This window comes from Belonocnema kinseyi, chromosome 4 (genome assembly GCF_010883055.1).
Source record: "Belonocnema kinseyi isolate 2016_QV_RU_SX_M_011 chromosome 4, B_treatae_v1, whole genome shotgun sequence".
In the NCBI taxonomy this organism is placed as follows: Eukaryota; Metazoa; Arthropoda; class Insecta; order Hymenoptera; family Cynipidae; genus Belonocnema; species Belonocnema kinseyi.
The window spans coordinates 37,147,408-37,169,340 of NC_046660.1; the positions used below are offsets into that span (position 1 = coordinate 37,147,408).

General features: G+C 29.3%; 1 protein-coding gene across 2 annotated transcripts in view; it reads right to left on the minus strand.

Annotated features, from left to right (window-relative positions):
• The window catches only part of LOC117171749 (disintegrin and metalloproteinase domain-containing protein 10), a 184,946-nt gene extending 168,620 nt beyond the window's left edge, over nt 1-16,326 (minus strand). For both annotated transcript variants that reach the window (XM_033359345.1, XM_033359344.1), the window contains exon 1: nt 15,923-16,326. In XM_033359345.1, coding sequence (XP_033215236.1) covers nt 15,923-15,986 — 64 coding nt within the window. In that variant the 5' untranslated portion in view covers nt 15,987-16,326. The remainder of the gene's footprint in view (nt 1-15,922) is intronic.
• Nucleotides 16,327-21,933: the final 5,607 nt, after the last annotated feature.

The following is a 21,933-nucleotide window of genomic DNA, read 5'->3' on the forward strand; positions in this document are numbered from 1 at the left end:
CTTTGTCCATTAGGGATTTCCCGCTTATTATGCGCATGAATCTCATGTCAATTGCGTTAATTTTACTCTTATCTTTTTCTTGATAAGTCCATGTCTCGCTAAACTTTGATACTTTAAAATAGGATTTAAGAATCAGATCTTTTAAAATATTCCCGCAATACGTTTCAAACGAAATTAAATTGACTAGCCCTACATACTAAAATAAGATTCTCAGTGAAGTGACGGAGTTATTTTTTAACAGCTCCTCTTTTAGGAACTGCTGCACTGTACAAAAGGTGGTTGAAAATGGCAAGTTGGTTTGTAAACGTTTCACTATGATTCATGCGTTAATTCCACAAATTTATTGTAAACTTCCTGTGATTAACAGTGCAATTTCACAATATTTACATTAATTTTACCGTGAAAGTGGAATATAATTAACACAGAATTCAGTGAACATAAAAAATGGCAGTGATTAACAAGTTAAATTTCAACCATAATATAATCAAAATTATCATGCACTTTTACCAGGGTTCTTTAAAATAATAAAACGCACAGTAATCAAATTCACATGGAAAGTGTAAAAAATCAGAACGATGAAAATTTTACTAGAATTTTGTACTTCCACTGCAAAGGAAAATAAATTGGCGGGCGGGTGTGACTCGACAACACAACAACGCGTTAGCGTGTTTTATGTATAGAATGTAATATATTTGAATTACTTCATCCGTTCGGTCTATACATGAAGTTGGTATAAATTCATATTCCCATAACTGAAAATGTTCTGATTGCGCGGTTTTATAGTAATCAGCCTTCTAAACTTTATCTCCTAAAATTACACACGTATAGGCTAATGCTGATATTTGGTATATATAAAGTAGTAGAAAAAGTTCCTCTGGAGTGTGGTATTTATGTAAGAATAGAGCCAAAATTCCTTTGGACTAGCTGAAATTATATTATTTATAAATGGACTTCTTCAATCAAACAGTGTCAATTTTGAGGTTATGCGTGTCTTTGTCTCGAAATGGCCTCTGCCAGCCCCCTGGCACTCTGAGTTGAAAATGACGGAAATGTTGACCGCGGCCACGGTGGCGCTAGCTGCGCATTGGGCCGACTAGCTGCGCAAATGCATGTGATAATGTAAATATTTACACTTTTAGTTTTTAAAAAACGTTTTTAAGTATTTTTACTGGTAATAACGGGAAAGTACAAGGGTTTGACATCCAGTGAACAAAAATTCGTTTTAAAAAATGGTGAAATGTGTGATTGTCGGGTGAAAATGTGGATACAGTTACAAGCAGTAAGCACTGCAACATTTAAATATATTATTGTGCCTAAGGATGAAAAAATAATAAAACTGTGGCAAATAACGATTTTTCGTGATGAAATCAAAGTAAACGCGGGGGATGCAATCTGTCATAAACATTTCGACCCTGATGACCTTATATTTGAGAGTTAATTGAGACCAAAAAGTCAGTCCGTTCTATTTTTATTAATTTTTATATTAATATAGCACACAAAGTATTATTTAAATTTATATTTGAATTTTCCTTTTCTTAAAGAAAGCCGTTTAAATTTACTTATAATTATAGACGAATTATGAAATGTGTACTTTTTTTAACATACGTCATGAAATTTAAAACGATAATAAACAATTATTTGAGACTATTCATTTTCCTAAATATTGCTCGTGCAAATATGTTTTTGAAATTTGAAACTATAGTAAGAACGATTTCCAATTTACACCAATATTGAAAGATAAAAATCATAATAAAATTGAAAACTTCTATCGGCTTCCTTTTTTGCCTTAATTTTTTATATATTATATACAAAATAAAATGATTAATGAAATAATAAAAACTCTGTGCCATCATATTATAAACTTTTCTTTATATATCTAGCGATTTATAAAGCACTTTTATCAATGTTTCACCATTGTTAAACTTTTTTAAATGTCCCTTTCTTATGCCATTTTTTACAGAAACAGCAACAAAAAGTCTCAGCTGAAAAATAAAAACTCCAGGACTAAAACAATCAATTCAATTTCACTCCAAAATCAAAAAAAAAGGATGATAAAAATAACAATTATTTTCAAGTACTTTATTTTCCATTAAAGCTTTTCAATTTCATCGACGGTGAAAAGCCTTACTTTTTAGCAAAATTATCTTATTCAAGTAATATAATAATCATAATATTTCCATTGCAATGCAATATTAACAAATCAATGATTAAACTTCAAGGAAAAATGAATTTGTATACTAGTTCGTTCTTAGGCTATATATAATTTCATATTTTTTGCGTTTGTAACTCAAAACAATATTTTAAAAAGTATTTTTAATGTTCAATTATTATTAATAAATAATCATATCATATAATATTAATATAATTGTTCACTTTAATCAAGACAATAAATAATAATATCAACATTTAAATAGAGATGACAGAACTTCTATTTGAACATTCCGCCAAAAAGTAAACCGAATTTTCGTATAAAACTCGAGCAACTTACATTTTTTCATAATAAATTTTGCTTTGAAAAATATAAGAAGGTTTCTTGATTAGCGTACTGCAGAAGAAAATTTGATAAAATCTTTTTTATTATATAAAAATTCAATTTTTACGTTTTTTCCCATGCATTTGAATGAATCTCAGCCCAATGAATAATCAGCGCTACCGTGGCCGCGGACAACTCTCACGTCACTTCTAAAGCATAGGCTGGATAGGAAAAGCCAGGAGGCTGGCTTCTGCTGAACTGGCTAAAAGTGATGTTACGGGAATTTTTCCGTAACAAAATCCGAAATCCTCCCGAAATCAATTTTCAAAAATCATCCGTTAACATAAAAAAACTACCCCTTACCCAAAAGTGATGATAAAGTCCACTAAATATGCACTAATCATATAAGTAGTATATCAGAATTCAAGGCCAAAAGTAGTATATCAGAATTCAATACCAAAAGTGCTGATAATGTGCAAAAAAAAGTATTAAGACAGTTTGCAATATTCTCTAGATATCTGAAAACATCAAACCCTTTTCCAGATCCACCCCTAATACTCGAAACTTTCTTCGTAAAGAAATGCAACATTAAACTGAGAATGAAGTACATTTATCACCAGTTTTTGATTTACTCAGATCGTGCCCAAACATTGTATGGTCTATGCCGGAATTAAGGGCTCATTTAGAGCTGATTTAATACCCAAGAGCGAATTTTGGATTCTGAATTTTTTTAAATGAATGCACGGTACTGCAAGCTTTACGTAAAGCTATAAAGCAGTATCGTGGTAGATATATTGGTTACATCGCCTTTTTGCCTTTACAGGAATTCAACGCAAATTTTAGGCACTTGCATAACCCGTGGCGCAATTTTTCTAAAACAACCCCTATCACAAAAAACTACCCTAAAAATAAATATGCAGTTAGAGTATATTATACGTATAACATAGTAGAGTTATAATACACAAATTCAACTATAAAATATCTAAGAGATTTTCAGTGATAATTATAATAATTCTCATTTTAGTAATTCATATTAAAGTTATAAAATATACTATAATAATATAAACTTATATTATAGTGCACTTTATAAGCTTTTTGGATAAGGGGTAGTTTTTTATATGAAGGGATGGTTTTGGAAAATTTATGTTTATTTATTTATATACTACTTATTTTTACGGAATAATAGTTAAATAAAAAAGTTGATACAACCAATGTAACATGGTACTGCTAGCTTTACGTGCTAGCTTTATGTAACATAGGACATAGAATGTTTGGGCGCGATCCAAGAAAATTAAACAGTGTTGATATACTTAATTCTCATTTTAATGTCGCATTTCTTTAGAGGGTAGTTTTCGAGTGTTAGTGGTGGCTTTTGGAAAAGGGTTTGATGCTTTTAGATGGCTAGAAAATGTTATAAACTGATAAAATATTTTTTCTTGCACATTGTCAGCACTTTTGAATGAGGGGTAGTTTTTTATGTTAAGCGATGGTTTTTGAAAATTGATTTTGGGGGAATTAGAGAACCTAAAATGAGCCATCAATTCTGATGTACTCACTTTTATGAATAGCGCATATTTAGTGCCCTTTTTATCTTTTCTTGGTAAGGCGTACATTTTGAATATTAAGGGATTATTTTGAAAATTTTATTACGGGGGCGCCGGAGACTCTAAAATGGGCCTTCGATTCTGATGTACTCACTTTTATGATTAGTACATATTTAGTGCACTATAGCAGCTCCTTTGGGTGAGGGGTGGTTTTTTTATGTTAAAGATGTTTTTTTGAAAACTGATTCTTGGGTCATTAAAGAGCAAATCAGCCTTCAATTATGATGTACTCACTTTCATAATTAGTGTATATTTATTTCTTCGGGTACTTTTTTTTGGTGATAGGGGTTATTTTTGAAAAATTGTGCCGGGAATCAGACAAGAGCCTTAAATGAGCCCTCAATTCCTGTAAGAGACAAAATATGATATAATCAATATTTCTGTCATGGTGCTGCTAGCTTTACGTACAACTGGCAGTACCATGTATTGTTTTTTTTAATGTAGAGTCCACAATTTTTATTTTGGGTATTAAATGAGCCTAAATTGAGCTCTTATTTATGGCATAAGTCTGACGTTACTTGGACAAAGTGGTACTTCCAGCTTTACCTACCTTTTTATGACCATTGATTATTGCGACAATTTTCAACCACTTTTTTTACAGTGTGGTTCTTAGATTCCTAGATTCTAGAAGAAACAGACCGTCGATCGGATTGAAAATTAGGAAAATCATTCAGAAAACAGTTTGTCGGATTCAACAGCAACCACAACTTTGGACTGCTACCTGAATCGATATCCTGAAAAATGAGAAAGGAAAATTGTTCCCGAGCAATTCGTAGTTTCGGAAGATGCTGAAAGATTCAACATTTCCCTTTTCCATCCCGCCACATTTCACGTGCCCAGATGGTGACAGACTGCCTGTCATCAACACGTTGGTCTATAAGAGCAAGACCGTGCGTACAATCTCATCAAGGCGTAGGTGTGAAGACGAGTCCTAGACTAGCCAAACGTACACGTTATTAACCAATTTTCTTTTCTAAATCTAATATCACTATAAGATTCCACGTTTATTCTATTCGCGGAATCGATAAAAGATGTAAAAATTGTAAATGCAAATTTAAAATGCCTGCAAGAGGAGGAAATATATTCTGCATCATTTCAAGAGTGGCTTTTGAAAAGCATGCATTTTGGCCACATATATGTGTAGAATCAAACTGGGTAGAGCATATCTCGATTCGGCTCTCGGAAACGACATTAAGTCTTTCTATCTATTGAGCTCTTTATCCGCTTATCTATTTGGCACGCGGTCTCTGTGAGCGAATCTCCCTACGTTTGAGTGTTACATGTCGACAGATCTGCATCCGACGCGCTTTAATCGCGTTCTATGTTGTACGATATTACCGTGGGCTGTGTTCAGCCATCAAATTGTCGACGTGTGAGTGCATTTCGCTCGTAATAAAGTAAATGCCTCTAGAAATCGACGTCCCATAAACATTTATGCTAAACCGCGTTCATAATTCAGTATACTACTTTGCTTATTAAAACTCTAAGCATTATATTTATCATAAAAAGTCAATAAAACTCTGAAACGTATATAAGCCTCGGACTCATTTGAGAAATTCAGAATGGTGTCTGTAGCAGCATAAATTTGGCAAAATAGTGTTATGCAATTTTCTAAATATTAAATAGATGGGTTAACTGTTTGTTTGATCTGGCATGAATGCAATACACCTTTCATAGGAAAAAATTAATATATGTGAGGGAATGATTTTTCCACCATTTCCACGTTTTCCTGAACCTACCTTCACCATAAGAAAGGACTTTAAAAATCCTTGAAATATCTTGAATATCTTTTTAATATTTGTTTTTCTATGAGAATACAAGTATTTTGAAAAACGCTAAGTTGTCTGAATAAAACTTTATCCCTCTAAAAAATTTCCTGAAACAAATATTATCATTACTTTATTCTGTGATCTTTTAAAATAACCTAAAAATTTTGAATTTCTTTTAAATACACTGGAATCTATTAAAAATGATCGAATTATGTCGAATTCTCACGAAATCTCTGCAATTTTTAAATCTCTTTAAGTTTTCTAAAATAATAGCTCAAACGTACATTCTTGTATTTTTCTTAAATTGAAAAAGAAAAAAAGTTATGCGGCTTTTTCTTTGACAGGCCCGGCGTTTTTTTGTTGTTGTGTTGTTCGTCGACAAAGGTTTGTTTGTATATGACTGCTTATTTCCTTTCGCGATTTGACAGGGCTAACATTATTTCTTGTTTTTCTTAAATGAATAAATGGAAAAGTTATACAACTCTTTACAAATAAAAAGCGCCGACTCCCTTTGATAAGGGTTTTCTTGGAGATGGTTTTCTTTTTTCAAAGCGCCCTTTTCACAATTCAACAGAACCTAACAATTCCTCAAAGCCATTTTGTAGTTGTTTGTTTAAAATAAAATGCCCGTTCATTTGTAAGTTTCCAAATTTCAAGGCATTCAAAATTGACCATGTTACTATTTAGAGCGCCTCCATTCCAGATTTGGAAGTATAAAAGTAGTGGATTTGCATTTGCTGCATTTCAAGTGAATCACGGAATTTTTCAATACTTTGTTCCCTGGAACTGGAAGATACATCGTCAGCGAAATATTCTTGCATCGGATGCTCAGAAAGGGCGGTCTGCTAGGAATGTCGAGTAGGAAGTTTTGTGGCGCGTGTATCGCTGAATACGAAATAGGGGTACGATCCAATCCCTTGAACTTTGGAAATTTCAAATTCCCAAGACACTATCTAACAGTCTAGCGGTCTAGCCTCAAACCAATCCTCTCAAGCATCTTCTGACCCCCAAAGACAAGTGTGGAATATTTTCTCCTGTAATACGCCGATATATTGCTATTCGCGAAATTTCTTACAGACATGATGATAAATTTACCAAAGCAATTAATCAACTGCTGATAAAATACCTATAAAAAGTGAGGTAAAGTGGAAAAATACGAGGTCTAATCTATAAATAAAGACGTAATAAACAAAGTATCTTAAGACTGTAACTATAATGATAATGGCCTCGAAACATGAGTCATTAGCAGCTAATGAAGAATCAGGCACGTCGAACTTTATTTATGAACCAATAAAAGCTGCATTCCATTGTAAGCTCGATTGTAAAGCAGTTTACAACTTGTCAACCGCCAACCTCAACGTGATTTATAATCGTTTATTAGTTATAACAGATATTAAATTGAGCGAGTATTTTCTCGAGTATTTTACTGTTATTAAAGTCATTTAATTAATTAGAAATAAAACGAAACGTAAATATTGTACACATATATAATGTATTTTAGGTTTAGGCCATAAAGTACTATAAGTTTCTCCGGGTGGCCGCAAAACTTAATTTACAAAATTCCTTGCCTTTTTCCTGACTAATTTTTCCTTTTCTCTGACCAGCAAAATTGTGAGACTAAAATTCTAAACTTATAAGCGTTTTAATATTGAATCCTTAATAATTGGAATAAAACAATTTCAAATCTAAATCTTAATTTGATGATTCGTAGGGATGTCGACACCTAATTTACTTGATGAAAAAAGTTACCCATTTAAACGTCAAAAGATACCAGAAGTGACTAATATTTTTAACCTAAAAAATGAATAATGTGCTTTCTTTTAGATTTCGAAAAATTCGAATAAATTTATCAGGATTTCAAATTAATTCTAACAAATAACAGTATAAATTCATAATACGTACTTCAAAACAATTCACGTCAAATTCAAAATTATTCAAATTAATTGGAGAAAATTCCAAAAAATCCCTTGATTTTAGTAAAATTGGAAGAAATTGATAGGAATTGAAGAAAACTGAGAAGAATTCGATGAAATACATATATAAACTCATGGCGAAGTTGAAGAAAATTTTATTAAATTAAAAAAAAACAAATACGAAAAAATGCATTGAATTCAATAAACAATAAACCCCCAGTTACTATTTATCTGAATTTGGACAAAACCCCTATGCAAACAATGAAAAACTACAATTACCCGATGGCGGATAATTTTCATTTGTTTCGTGATAAAAATTATCAGCCGCCGGATAATTGTACCTTTCAATTGTTTGCAGAGTTTTTAACCAAAATCAGATAAATAACATCTTGGGGATTTAATTAGAGTGTAAGCTTGAAATGAAGTTAGACCTCGAGTTAGACAAATATAACTGAACTCAAAGGAATTTGATCAAATATCTAAGAATTCAAGGTGACTTTAAACGCCTTCAGGATGATTTAAAAAATCAAAAATATCTATTGAATTATTGAGTAGATTGAATGAATTTAGAAAAATTCAAGCAAATTAAAAAAATTCAAATAAAGTACAAAAAATTACTTCTTGTAAATCAATTTTCTCTTAAATCCATTAAAATATTATCAAATCCAGAAAAATTCTATGATATATGATGATAGTTCTTCAAATCCTGGAAAATGTTTTAAAGCTACATGAGAGCTTTTAAAATCTATTAAAATAATTTTAGCACTCGGAAATCGTACAAAATCCCTGGGAAGCCGTTACAATATTTTAAAATCCTTATACATTCTTTAAAATCGTTCCATATCTTCAACAATTCTGGTAAATTCTTTACAACCATATGAAATTTTGTTCCAATACTTGAAAATCATTATAATCCTTGGAAATTGTTTTAATTTCTTGAAAATGCCCTGGAATCATTTACAATACACTCCTATTTAATTACCGATATTAATTTTTTTAATTTTACAATCTTTTGAAACATCCTGAAATTTTGCAATTTTTTTGAGATCATTCGAATTCCTTTGAAACTTTGTACAGTTCGTAAAAATACCATGGGATCTTTATTTAAACAACCCTAAGATATTTAACACCCTTTAAAATCCATTCAAATATTATAAAATCCTGTGAAATTTGAGATTTACTTAAATCCTGGAAAATTTATTAAAATAACTTGAGGGCTTTTAAAATCCCTTCAAATCGTTAAAATCTTCAGAAATCTTACAAAATATCTTGGAATCTTTTAAATTTTCAACTATCCTAAAACCTTATAGACCTTATAAATGTGTTCTACGAAGAATATAGGCTATCGGTTCGTTACCGCTAAGAATTAGACTAACTTCATTTTGTACGAAATTTAGAAAACACGTAGAAGTGTTAAATGAAATCAAAATCTTAAAAAATTTCTTGTTTTGAAAGTTATAGAAGCCTAAATTACATTACAAACTGTAATATAAAATGTTGGAGTTTTGAATTCGTAGGAGATGTTTCGAAAAATAATAGGTTATTTATTCCTTCTGAAAACTTAGCTAAATGAAGTTAGCCTAATTCTTAACTGTAGCGAAAAGATAGCCTATTCTTCGTAGAATCCATCGCTATAATATTGTTATATATCTTATGAAATCGTAGTACATTTAAAATTCTTTAAATTCTTTAAAAACCGAAAAACCTCAAAATATTTCAAATGATTTGAAATCTTTTGAAATCCCTTAAAACTTTGTATAGCTCTTGAAAAAACCCGGAATTTGTAAAAGTACTCGAAACTCTTTAAAATTCTTAGAAATATTTCGAAATCATTGAAATCTGTTTAAACAATTAAGAAATCTTTTAAAACAACTTGAAGTATTTCGAATGATTTCAAGAATATTCAGAAATATGACAGACTCGAATTCAATAATAGTTAACCCACTAGTGAATTTATTGAAAGAAGTGACCAAAGTTATAATTTTATTTTAAAAAATGACGATAGTGATTTTATTTTTTTAAAAGTGTCTTAACAGTTACTTAAGTGCTTCTTACAGTAATTCCCTGACTTGTTCATTTGTTTCCAAAATCCCTGACTTTCCCCTGACTAAATAAATAAAATAGTATTTTTCAACCAAACTTGTACCAAATCTTTTATCAAGAACGAAGTATGTATATTAGCTTTCATCTAAAATGCATCAGAACCCATAAAACAGTTCTTTAAAGACAAACTTCTGGATCAAGCGAGGATGAAGCTAGTTGATAACAAGCAGTTCTCGCAGATGGGTTGTATGCAATGGAGTTCTGATTAGTGCCAATTGTCAAGACACTATCCAGTTATGCAGTCGGAAGTCTCGGAAGCGAATTATAGTTCAAAAGAAATAAAATTGAAAACGAATTCTAAATATTGTAAATCCTTACAGATTTTGACAAACTTTGAATTATTTAACTCGAAGATGTCTCTAAAAATAAATTTAAATAAAATCTGTGTCAGTTACTTTCAAACTTGCATTTTCGAAACATCATGCTCCGTAGATGCTTCCTCATGCAGAGAGCTATGCCACTTGAACTTCAGAAAAAAATTCCCACCTATTTCCCGATATTCCGCGTTTTTGTTAAACAGCATCAAAAATATAGATTTAGGGTTTCCGACGATAAATCATGTTTTAATCTATGATCTATTTGGTAATATTATACTTTTATGTCCCGGAACTAACTCGAACGATGTAAATTTTATATTTGGAAAAAAATTTACACGATCACTTACTTCATTCGCAAACTTTAAATAAAAAATTCTCGAAGAGCGGTTTATCGAAGTTAAATTTTCAAAAGTGCCCCGGGTTTTCCACTCAGGGGATTTATATTTAGGTGACAAAGAAAACAAATTTTCTGAATTAGAAATTAAGTCTAATGCGTCACGTCTCTGTTTAATATCTTTAAAAAAGAATATTATAGAAACAAAATTACTAACCGTACCCTCTAGAATGTAACAATTACATCAAGTGGAATATAAGAAAAAATATGCTTTCTGGTCTTGAAAAAGTGCGCCCTTTTTTGAATACCGTCTCAATTTATTTATAAGTTTATAGTATCCATAAACTATAACTTTATTATGTTAAATATCTAAAAATGTTTTTCTGTATTCTTTATAGATATAAGGAAAATTTATTCTTTGAACGAACCATCAGCATATGCGTTTAATTCTTAAATATATCTATGTAAATTATAAAAGGAACATTCATTTTTTAACGAAACATGAAATTTAAAATCTTAAAAATGATCTTCGATTTTTAAACGGAGATGGTTGGTAATACAGAGCACAATTCAAAACCAATTTTTTTAGAAGAGTGAGACGATATTTATTGCAAATTTATAAACAATTATTAAAAATTCTCGATTTTCGCAAGATATAGCCCGACTAATTCCCGGCCAGTGGCCATCCTGGAATACATTTGAGCTTAACCATATTCTACTAACCACAATCGGCCTAGCAACGAAGCCTTTAAAGAGGGTGGAATATTGCACAATAAAGCCGAAATAAAAATTCATACCAGTATCTACTTTGTTGTTACGGTTCACCCAACGGGGAAAAAAATACATTTACGAGTGAGTTTGATTCAGAGTGCTTTGCAAAAAATAGCAGGATTCGCACGTAAAGTGCTTTATAAGAAGTGAAATATAAAATTATACCCAAAGGAAAATATGTTTCATTATTGAATATCTATACATACGTAGTGATGGATCGAAAATTAAAAATTATAAAAATCAAAATCTATACAACACGAAAAATGAGCGTTAACTTACCGCTGTTTTCGAAAAAAATTCTAAACACCTATGTAAACAAGAAATTACTTTTTCCGGGTACTTTAAATCTTTCTAGTGACAAAAATGCACAAAGAAGAAAATCGCCAAGGCATATAAACCGAAATTGGTAAAAGAGTGAATTAGTATAATTCCGATTTCGGTATTTTATGAAATTATCTTTTTAAATTGTGGACTAAAATTTTTTGAGCATGAATGTTCTTTTTTAGTGTGGAAATAGGCTAGAAAAGAATTCTATTAAATACCAAATATGGTATTTAGAAAATTTGCTAAAATTACAATTTCTGGGACTTGAAGATTTTTTTCTATTATATTTCCATGCTAAAAAGCCCACACATGCCCAGAAAAATTGTAAACAAGTTATACGGGTAAATAAATACAATACCATTAAGATAGTTGTGCCAAAAATCAGATGCAAACTTTTCTAGAGTTAAAATATTTGAAAAATTAGTAAGACGCAAAAATAATAAAAAATTGAATTACAAAAACTATCGTTAAAATAGAGAGTAGCATATCTATCGAATCCAAATTAATTATACTTTTTTAGAATCCTAAAACTCTACTTTTTCAAGCTGTATCGTTTTCGAATTCCAGATTTTTTTATTTTCAAATTACTCTAATCGTCTAAATAAGATTAAATAAGATTCTTAAACGTTAATCATAATAATTACGTCCAAAAAATACCGTCTCTTAAAAATTAGCCCAATTTAAAAAGAATGAAAGCAAGTTTCTTTATACTCGGATCCTTTCATGTCAATAATAATTATCCCAACTTCTTTCCGGAGCGATTCACTCAGAAACAGGATTTCTGAGAGGTTAGTTCGGACATTAACAGCGATCCTTAACTATCATTTGATCCTTATCAATTACTTTGAAATCTTCATTAAAGTCGTTTTTTTCAATTTCGTTCCAAAAATTAAAAAAAAAACATTGTTTTTAAAAGAAACCATTTTGGGGTTGCCGTAAAACTTCATTTTAAAAATTCCCTGACCAATTTTTTATCTGCCCTTGCCATCAACATTGAAAGAATAGCATTTTAATCTTGTAACATTTCTAACGTGGAATCTTTTATTAACGGAATAAAAGAATTTCATAATATAATAACAAAATCCTTTATTTCATCCAAAAAGTTTAGTTTTCTATCATAAAAGATAAATTTTCAACCCTAAAGAACGAATTTTCGACTAAAAAAGATTAATTTTCCATGAAACAGTTAAATTTTTCAGCGAAATCATTACATTCTTAACCAAATTATTGGATTTTCAACAAAAGAAGATGCTTCTTTAATCCAGAAGAACGAATTTTCTGCCCAAACAAACGATCGCTCAACAAAACAATTTAATTTTTTACCAAAATAGTTGATTTTTTAACAAATTACTTGAATTTTCCACCTACAAATACCAGTCTTGAACTAAATATTATAATTTAAAAAAAATTAAATTTCAACCAAAGACTTATATTTTTCAAAATAATATTGGAGTTTTCAACACAAAAAATTATCTTTTATCAGACACTTGCATTTAAAACCCGAAAAGATGAATTTTCAATAAAAAGACAAGTTCTCTATGAAAAGTAGATACATCTTCAGCTAAACAATTCATTGTTAACAAAGTATTACTTTCCTACAAAATATTTATAATTTTAATCAAAATAGACGAATTTTCTACAAAATGCATACATTATTAAACTAAAAAGGCAACTGTACAATAAACGAGTTGCAGTTTTGAACGAAAAATATTTTTTAATTAAGAAATAAAAACGATCCAAATAGTTGAAATTTCAAGCCAAAACACGAATTTTCTGTAAAACATCTAAATTTTCAGATTCGAAAATATGAATTTTCAACGAACAAGAGAAAACGTCAAATCAATAAGATTAGTTTTCCACTGAAAAAGACAAATTTCAAGTAAAAAAGATCCATTTTCAGCAAAAAATGGAAATTTTGAATTTTCAGTTGAAAAATTTAATATTAAACGAAAAAAGGAATTTTAAAATCAATAGTTAAATTATCAGCTAAAAGGTTTCATCAAAGTAATACTTCTTTGTACTGAAGTTTAATCTTTTTTTATTAAACTTCAGTCAAAAACAGTTGCACTTTCAACCATATAATTGCATTTTCAGCAAAAAATGCATGTGTAACGAAATACTTGCATTTACAACCAATAAGCTAAACTTCAAAACAAAGCAGATGAATTTTCAACTTACAAAGATGAATTTTTAATAAAAAATATTAAACTTCACCAAATACAGTTGCACCTTCAACCAAATACTTAAATTTATGATCAGATATTTAAATTTTAAAACAAAAGAGGCGAATTTTCAAGAACAATTATGAATCTTTAACTGGAATAGTTAAATTTTCAATTTAAAAAATTACTTTTTAACAAACAAAAAAGCAATTTTCAATCTGAGGGATGCATTTAAACTAAAATTATGAATCATGGACAAACAAAAAAATGTTTTTAAATTAATTCAACCTTCAGCGAAGTAATTCAATTTTGAAACAAAAAATATGAATTTAAACATATAGTTATTCAACCAAAAAAGACAAATTCTGAAAAAAATAGTCGAATCCTCAACCAAAAAATATTAATTTCCAATCAAGCAGTTGCATTTTTGTGCAAAAAGGATGAAACATTCATCCCCTTTTTCTACTCCCCCAATTTTTCGAGACTAGACATAGTCAATTCTTAAAGCAAAAAGACGAATTAAAAAAAAAAGAAAGTGTTTTCAACAAAGATTTCAGTTGAATTTTTAATATTAAAATATTGTTATTTTAACCAAGAGAATGAGTTTTTAACAAGAATATTGGGTTAGATTATAGATTAGCTGGTACCACCATTTATTTCATAAAAATTTTTTTTACAAAATCAAAGTCTTTGAACATGAAATTGAAGTAAATTCGAAGCGATTTGTTAAAAGAAAGCATTAAAATTATTGTTAATTGCATTATTGTAACGTGTCAAATATGAGCCTACCAAAAATTTGAATTTGCCGTATTTAACTTACCATTAAAGTGTTTTTAGACATTCTTCCTGAGAAAAAGAGTATATATACGAAAAATTTTAATCTTTTTAAATAAAATGGAACATATTTTGTGAATTATTTTCATCAGTATAACCAATTATAAATATTTCATTCGTAAATTTTTAAAAGTTGGAAACGGGGTCGCGGTGCTTAAAATTTGAAACGAGTCTTTCTTTAACAACTCTTTTTTTTTAAGTAAAATGGTTTATATGAACAAAACAAACAGCAAAATATGTCAACATGTGAAAATAAAAGTTCAAATTACACTTATTTATTTATAACTTTTTAGCTTGACGGGAACTGTAAACGGACTCAAACGGTAAGTTAAAGACGGCAAATTCAAATTTTTGGTAGACCCATATTTGAAACGTTATAATAATGCAATTAACAATAATTGTAATGCTTTCTTTTAACAAATCGCTGCGAATTTACTTCAATTTCATGTTCCAACAGTTTGATTTTGGAAAAAAAAAATTTTCAGGAAATAAAGAAGGGTACCAGCTATTCTATAATTTAACCGAATATTGTAAGAAAGTGGCCGCAAAACTAAATTTTCAAAATTCCCGAAATAAAACAATTTCGAATGAAAATTTATATCCTTCAAATTTATTACACTTGACAGTTATTTTAAATGCCTCACAGTAATTCCCTTCATTTCACTAGATCTCTATCACAACCCCTAACTTTCCTTGGCCAATAAAATTCCCCTCTTTCCAGGTTTTCCCTGACCTACGGTCATCCTGCCCTTTAAAAAGTTTTGATAAACAAATAACAAACGAGTGGCAGCTCCTAAACACGTATCTATGCTTTTAACGATTCAACATTCTCCTCTGTTCTCAGGGGATATTTTTCAAGTGAGTGAAGTGAACAAATAAATGTAGCGGAGGCGGAGAGTGAAAAGGCCACCCCATCGCATCGGGTTAATAAACCCTGTTTATAAGTCCTATATAACGGGAGTCTAGTCGAGGTTGTCATATTTGATTCAAGTTCCATTGTTTACAGCGAAGAGAAGGATTAGACGTGCTTTTCGCGAAGCAACCTATCAAAGTGCCCCGGAAACATTTATTATCACACATGCAACGCGTCAAAACCTGCAGACAGGTCTGCTATGTGTTGGGGTCGAGGAAGAGTGATTCTGATTCATAAAACATAGACACAACACAGCCAAACAACCAAGGTTCCCTGCTCCCTGCGTGTTGTTGATTACCCTGAATGTTTTTTTTCTCACGACTCGAAATATTCTTTTCTCTTCCCTCAATTAATTTTTTATACCCTGAATGAATAAGAAGGGTTCATCCTGAAGAGGAGACTTACCGCTTTCAATGTAGGGAACCAGCAGCAGCAGGAAGAGGACGTATCCGCAACTATCACTGAACATCGTAACGATAATTCCTCTGGACTTCCCGGTGTAGGGGGGTTTCAGCACAACACACAGCACAGAAATAAAGAAAACAACAGAGATCGAATCGCTCAAAACGCCACTTCACACTTGTCAAAACAAAAAAACACTGATTCTACACTCTCGACCCGTAACAAAGCACAGCCAAAGCATCGACCACTGACTACGCCATTGTCTGTTTTCACTGTTATAGAGTTTCAGTGTTTTCACTATTTTAAAATTGAGTTTTTGGGAGAATTCTATGTATTGGGAGATACGCCATTGTTTGTCCTACCAACAACTTCACGAGTTTCTTAATTTCACCAGTCCATTGCAAGCGACAAGAGTCAGTGAGGAGACAATTTGCCACTTCCTATTGCCCCCCCAGGTTTTCATTCCCGCCGCAAGGTGGAAGCAGTGCTCCGAAAATGCACTGCGCAGACGTCGCGTCCGTATCCTCACTGGCTGTGAAGTGCGCGCTTTTTTGAGTTATTGAATGTGCAAATCAATTGTTAATTGCACGTAATGAATGTAAAGTTAATAGAAATATTTATACAGCAGCAGAATGATTATTAGACTTAACGGTATAATATTGATGAATATTTTTATGCACTTCAGAATTGATATTTAGTATAAGCAATAGATTTGTACTTTTAATCATTTCAAAAATGCGTGCGATTTACAGCTAATGAAGAAACCGCGGCAACGCATGTGCATTGCGGATGAAAATCATGTATGAAACGAAATATACCAAACTTTTTTTGAGTTTTGATCGTTTAGGTTTAATTTTTACCGTATCAATGTCATGGTGTCGACTATTAAAGTAATGCCATGCAAACATTGTACTCGAAAGTTTTATAGCTGACTGTTTTTTTTTTTGTAAACAGAGTGAAAGATTATTATAAAAATGATCAAATAAAGTGAAAGTGAGGTTATGTCTTGTGATTTGACAATTTTGACAGCTTGGTCAACTTGTTGATATTATAAAAACACGTGTTAGGGGGAACTTTAAAGCTTTTCTTTAAATGTTCAGAGACAAAAAACTTTGAAGAATTTATTTGAGGTTAATAAATATTTTACACAAAATTTGCTTAAATCAAACTATGTGAGAATTAAATCGGGTCACAAGACGTCCTGATTTTTCAGGAGATATCGTGGTTTTTTAATTGCTGTTCTAATTTTTAATGCTCGAAAACCAAAATTCGCGTTTTTCATTCCACAGACCCAAATTTTGATCATAATTTCTGAAGCCGCAGTTTCATTGTGACTGTTCAATTCATTTTCAAGAACTATGATTAATTTTTGAAAAGAAAGGGAAACATGAAATCGCGTAAAAAGTTGGAAAAGTACTGTTATGGGTAGAAAATGAATCACGTTTGGTTGAATTTAACTGCGATTAATTTCAAATTAAAATATTTTTCGGTTGAAATAATATAAACCTATTATATTTTACGATAAGAATTTATCTATTTTGGTTGGAAATATAACTGCTTGATTTAAAATGAATGTCTTTCGTTAAAAATAAACTATTTATTTAAAAAGTTCAACTTTTTGCTTGAAAAGTAACTTTTTTGTTGAAAATACATACTTGAAGTTTGAAAATGCAACTGTTTTTGAAAAAAATTAGCATTTTTTTTTTAATTCAATAATTTATTTCAAAAAATTTTCTTTCTTTGGTCAAAATTCGTTTTTTTCGTCTAACAATTACTCTCTTACGATAAAAAAATCTCATTTATTTTGGTTGAAAATTTAACTATTTTTCTAGAAAAATAATCTGATTTGGCTGACGATTCAGCTATTTTACTGAAAACTTTTTTTATATTCAACTGTATTTGATATTAAATCAAAATCTTTTTTTAGTAAAATAATATTAAATATTATATTATTCGTTTTCGAATTAATCTATTTTTGGTTAAACATTCATCTTTTTGTTGAAAATTCAACTATTTGGTATATAGTTGAACTACTTGATTAAAAAATAAGGCAATTTATCGTTGAAAATTCATATTTTCAGTGTAAAATTCCAATCTTTTGTTGAAAAACATTGTTTTTTTGGTTTGAAAAATCAACTTTTTTATTGGCATTTAAACTCTTTCGCTAAAAATTCGACTTCTTAGCTTAAAAATGGTAGAAAAATCGAATATTTGGTTAAGCATTAACTTGTTTGTCGAAAATAAATATTTTCGGTAAGGAAATTTAACAATTTGGTTGAAAATTCCTGCATTTTGTTAAAAATTTAACTATTTTGGTAGAAAGTCCAACTCTTCAGTTGAAAATTAACATTTTTTGGAATTAAATATTTTCAGATCGAAAATGTAACTGCTTTGTAGGAAATCAATCTTTTTGTCTTAAAAATTCAATAATTTAATGGAAATTTTCTTTTCATTCCTGTTTCGTGATTCGGCATTTTAATTTCAAAATTTATCTCGTTTCGTAAACAAATTTAATTTTTTTTTATTGAAAATTTTAATATTTTGTAGAAAATTAATCTAATTTTGTTGATGACCAAGATATTTTGTTTAAAAATCATCTATTTTGTTGAAAAATAAGGAAAGCTTTTGTTGGACATTTATTTTTTTGGTTTGAAAATGTATCACTTTTGTTAAACAAAATTTTGTATTCTGAAGCTATTTTTTAAATTGTTTTTCCTGGCTAAAATAATATTTTGTTAAAAAGTTTTGTTTTTATTTTGAAAATTTATTTCTTGTAAAAAAATGTCATCTTTTCTGGTTAAAAATACAACTGCAGCTAATTTATTCTCTTCTCAAAGATTACTTTCGTTTTTTTATTCACGTTTTTTTTAATTGCGTGCTTTTATTATTTAAAGTTTACAAACGCGTAATTAAAATGTTAAACTTACTTTTTAGCTTTAATTCTATTTAGAAATTAAACAACTTTGAATTTAAAACCTTAAGTATAGACCCGAATTCGAATACTTCGATATTAAAGAAGCTGTAAATGAGGAATATTAAAAATTATACACTTTAAAGACTTGGAGACTGTAAAAATGGAGACATTTTTATTTTTAGACATACAAATTTAAATAATATCAGTACTTAGCATTTCAAACTGAAAATTAATCAGTTTTACAACTCAAAAGTGGACCATTTTCAAATTTATAACGTTTAAAATTTACAAATTTTTTATTCGAAGTGCTAAAAAATCGTAAAATATCTAATTTATAACTTTTAATCTTCTGAAATTTAAAATTGATAGCTTTCAAAACGTGAAATTCAAAATTTTTATTTTTCTCCTCAAAATGAAGTGTACTTACGTGTATATACTTACGGCAATTACATAGATTACACTAATTTTTCTAAGAAAAATAAAAATATAAACAAAAACTTTAAATGTACTGATTTAAGTATGTATTTTTACAATAAAATGTTAAGACAATTTTTTCTATTTTGCAGGAATTAAACCAATTTTAGGAAAAATTTGAATTACTTTAAAGGATATTCAGAAATTACATTAAGTTAAATTAAGCAAAATGTTAAACAAAATGTAGATTTTTGAAGATTTCAATAAAAGAATTCTTTTAAGATTTCTGAATGGTTAGAAGATAATCGAAGAAATTTCTTAAGATTCATAGCAAAAGTTAAAATAATTTTTTTTTTAATGAACTCCAAGAGAAAAACGAAATAGATTTCGAACCATTTCAAATGATTTTCTAAAGTTATTTAGGAGGTATTTAGAAGTTTAAAAAGATTCCAAACTAATTTGACTCATGAAAAGATTTTTTTTATTCAAACAATAATCTAACAAGTTTTCGCATCTAATATATTCAGTTCGCAACGTGAAGTTGGTTCGTAGAGTTGCTTTTTTATTTCTTATTTCTTTAAATTATTTCATTTTATTATTATTTACAATATAAAAGCACATGAGTGTAAAAGGAAAATAAGAATGTTCAATTGATACTATATTCAATTTTTTTGGATCAATTTTAAATCTTTGAAATTGTACCACAAAATGAGATTAATAATTGGCAACTAATAGTTTTGAAATAAATATATTGAAGTTTTACTCACTACGTTTCTTTAATTTTATTTTTCAGTTAATCAGTTTTTCATTTTTGTATGGCTAAAAATTCTTAGAATAAAGAAAAAGCCTTTAGCATTTTGGACTTTTGATATCAGTTTTCAGTCAAAATAATTAAACTGTTACAATCAATAAAAAATACAATTTTTTCTTTTCAATTATTTTAAGTATTCTGAAAGTTGGATGACTTTCCAATTTTCAAATCTTTTAAAACTGAAAATTAAAAAAATTTCAATCACATTGATCACCTTTCAGTTTGATACATTCAATATTCAATTATTGTGAACGGGAATCGTTAAAAATTAAACAACTTTAAATTGAAATCATTTAAAGTACAATCATATAATATCGAAATATTGAAAATGTTTTGGTTTCATTTTTAACTCTCTAAAAATTGTATCGTTTGAAAACAATTATCTGTTATAATTGAAAAAATAATAAAAATCAATGATAAGTTAAACAATAAATTTAAACCTATAAAGTCCACCATTCCTTGAATAAACATATGAAATCAAACAATTTAAAATGAAAAAATTGAATAAATCCTAATTCAAAGTTTTCGATATTAAACAACCTGTAAATATAAATGCTTAAAATTTTATACTTTTAAAGACTTTAGAGGCTTTTAAAATGACGAAATTTTGATTCTGCAGCTTGCCAATTTAAAGTACTATAGTACAGTATAAAATGTATGGTCTTTCAAATGAAAAATTTCCTGATATTCTTTTAATTCCCTGAATTCCTTGAGTTCCTTGATCCCTTGAATTCTCTGATATCCTTGAATATTGTGAATTCCTTAAATTCCTTGAATCACTCAAATCACCTCTGAATTCATTTAATATTTTGAATTCTCTAAATTCATTGAATTGCATAATCTTTGTATATCCTGGATTGCTTGAATATTAGGAATTCCTTATATACTCTGAATTCCTGTCGTCCTTGGAATTCTCTAATTACCCTGAATTCCTTAAATAACCTGAATTCTTGAAATACCTTGAATTCCTCAAATGCAGTAAAATTCTTTGAATTTCCTGCAGTCCTTGAATATTCTGAATTCCTAGAATATTTTAAATTCCTTGCTTATTCGGAATTCTCTCGAAACTTGAAATCCTTTGAGTTTTCTAAATGCCCTGAAATAGTCTAAATTCACAGTAATCCTTGAGTATCCTGAATTTCTAACATATTAAGAATTTCTGAAATATTTGGAATATCCATAATTCCTTAAATATTCGGAATTCTCGAAATTTTCTAAATTTCCTGGATTCTTTCACTTCTTCTGAATCCCCTAAATGACCGGTGTTTTATTTTTTTAATATTCTTGAATTCCCTAAATGCATTGAAATTCTTTTAAATTCAAGCAATCTTCAAATATTCTGAATTCCTTAAATATTTTGAATTCCTTGAATATTGGGAGTTCTCTGGAATTCTTGTAATTCTTTGAATCTCTAAATCCTCTAAATTCCTTCAAACCTACTGACTTCCTTTAATTCGCGGAGAACCATGAATTTTCTGAATTCTCTAAATTCCTTAAATTCTCTAATATCCTTGAATGCTCTTATACTCTTGAATATTTGAATTACTGAACTTCCCTGAATTATTTAAATCCCCTGAATTCCTTCAATTCTCATGAATTTCTATGAATTCCTCTATTATGTTGAAGTCCTTGGAGTTCAGGGAGTTCTCAGAATTCACAAAATTTTACGAATTCTAGGAATTCGGAGGAATTCAAAAGATTTCAAGATAAAAAATTATATTATATTATATAATAAAATTCAGAGATGACAAAAATGGTAAAATTTTCATAAGTATTTAAGGGCATGTGACACAGCTAAATACCTATATTACCGACCACAGTTTTTCAGTTCACTGAATGTTTTTTTGAACCTCAGAACTTTTTTTGTAAATAAAA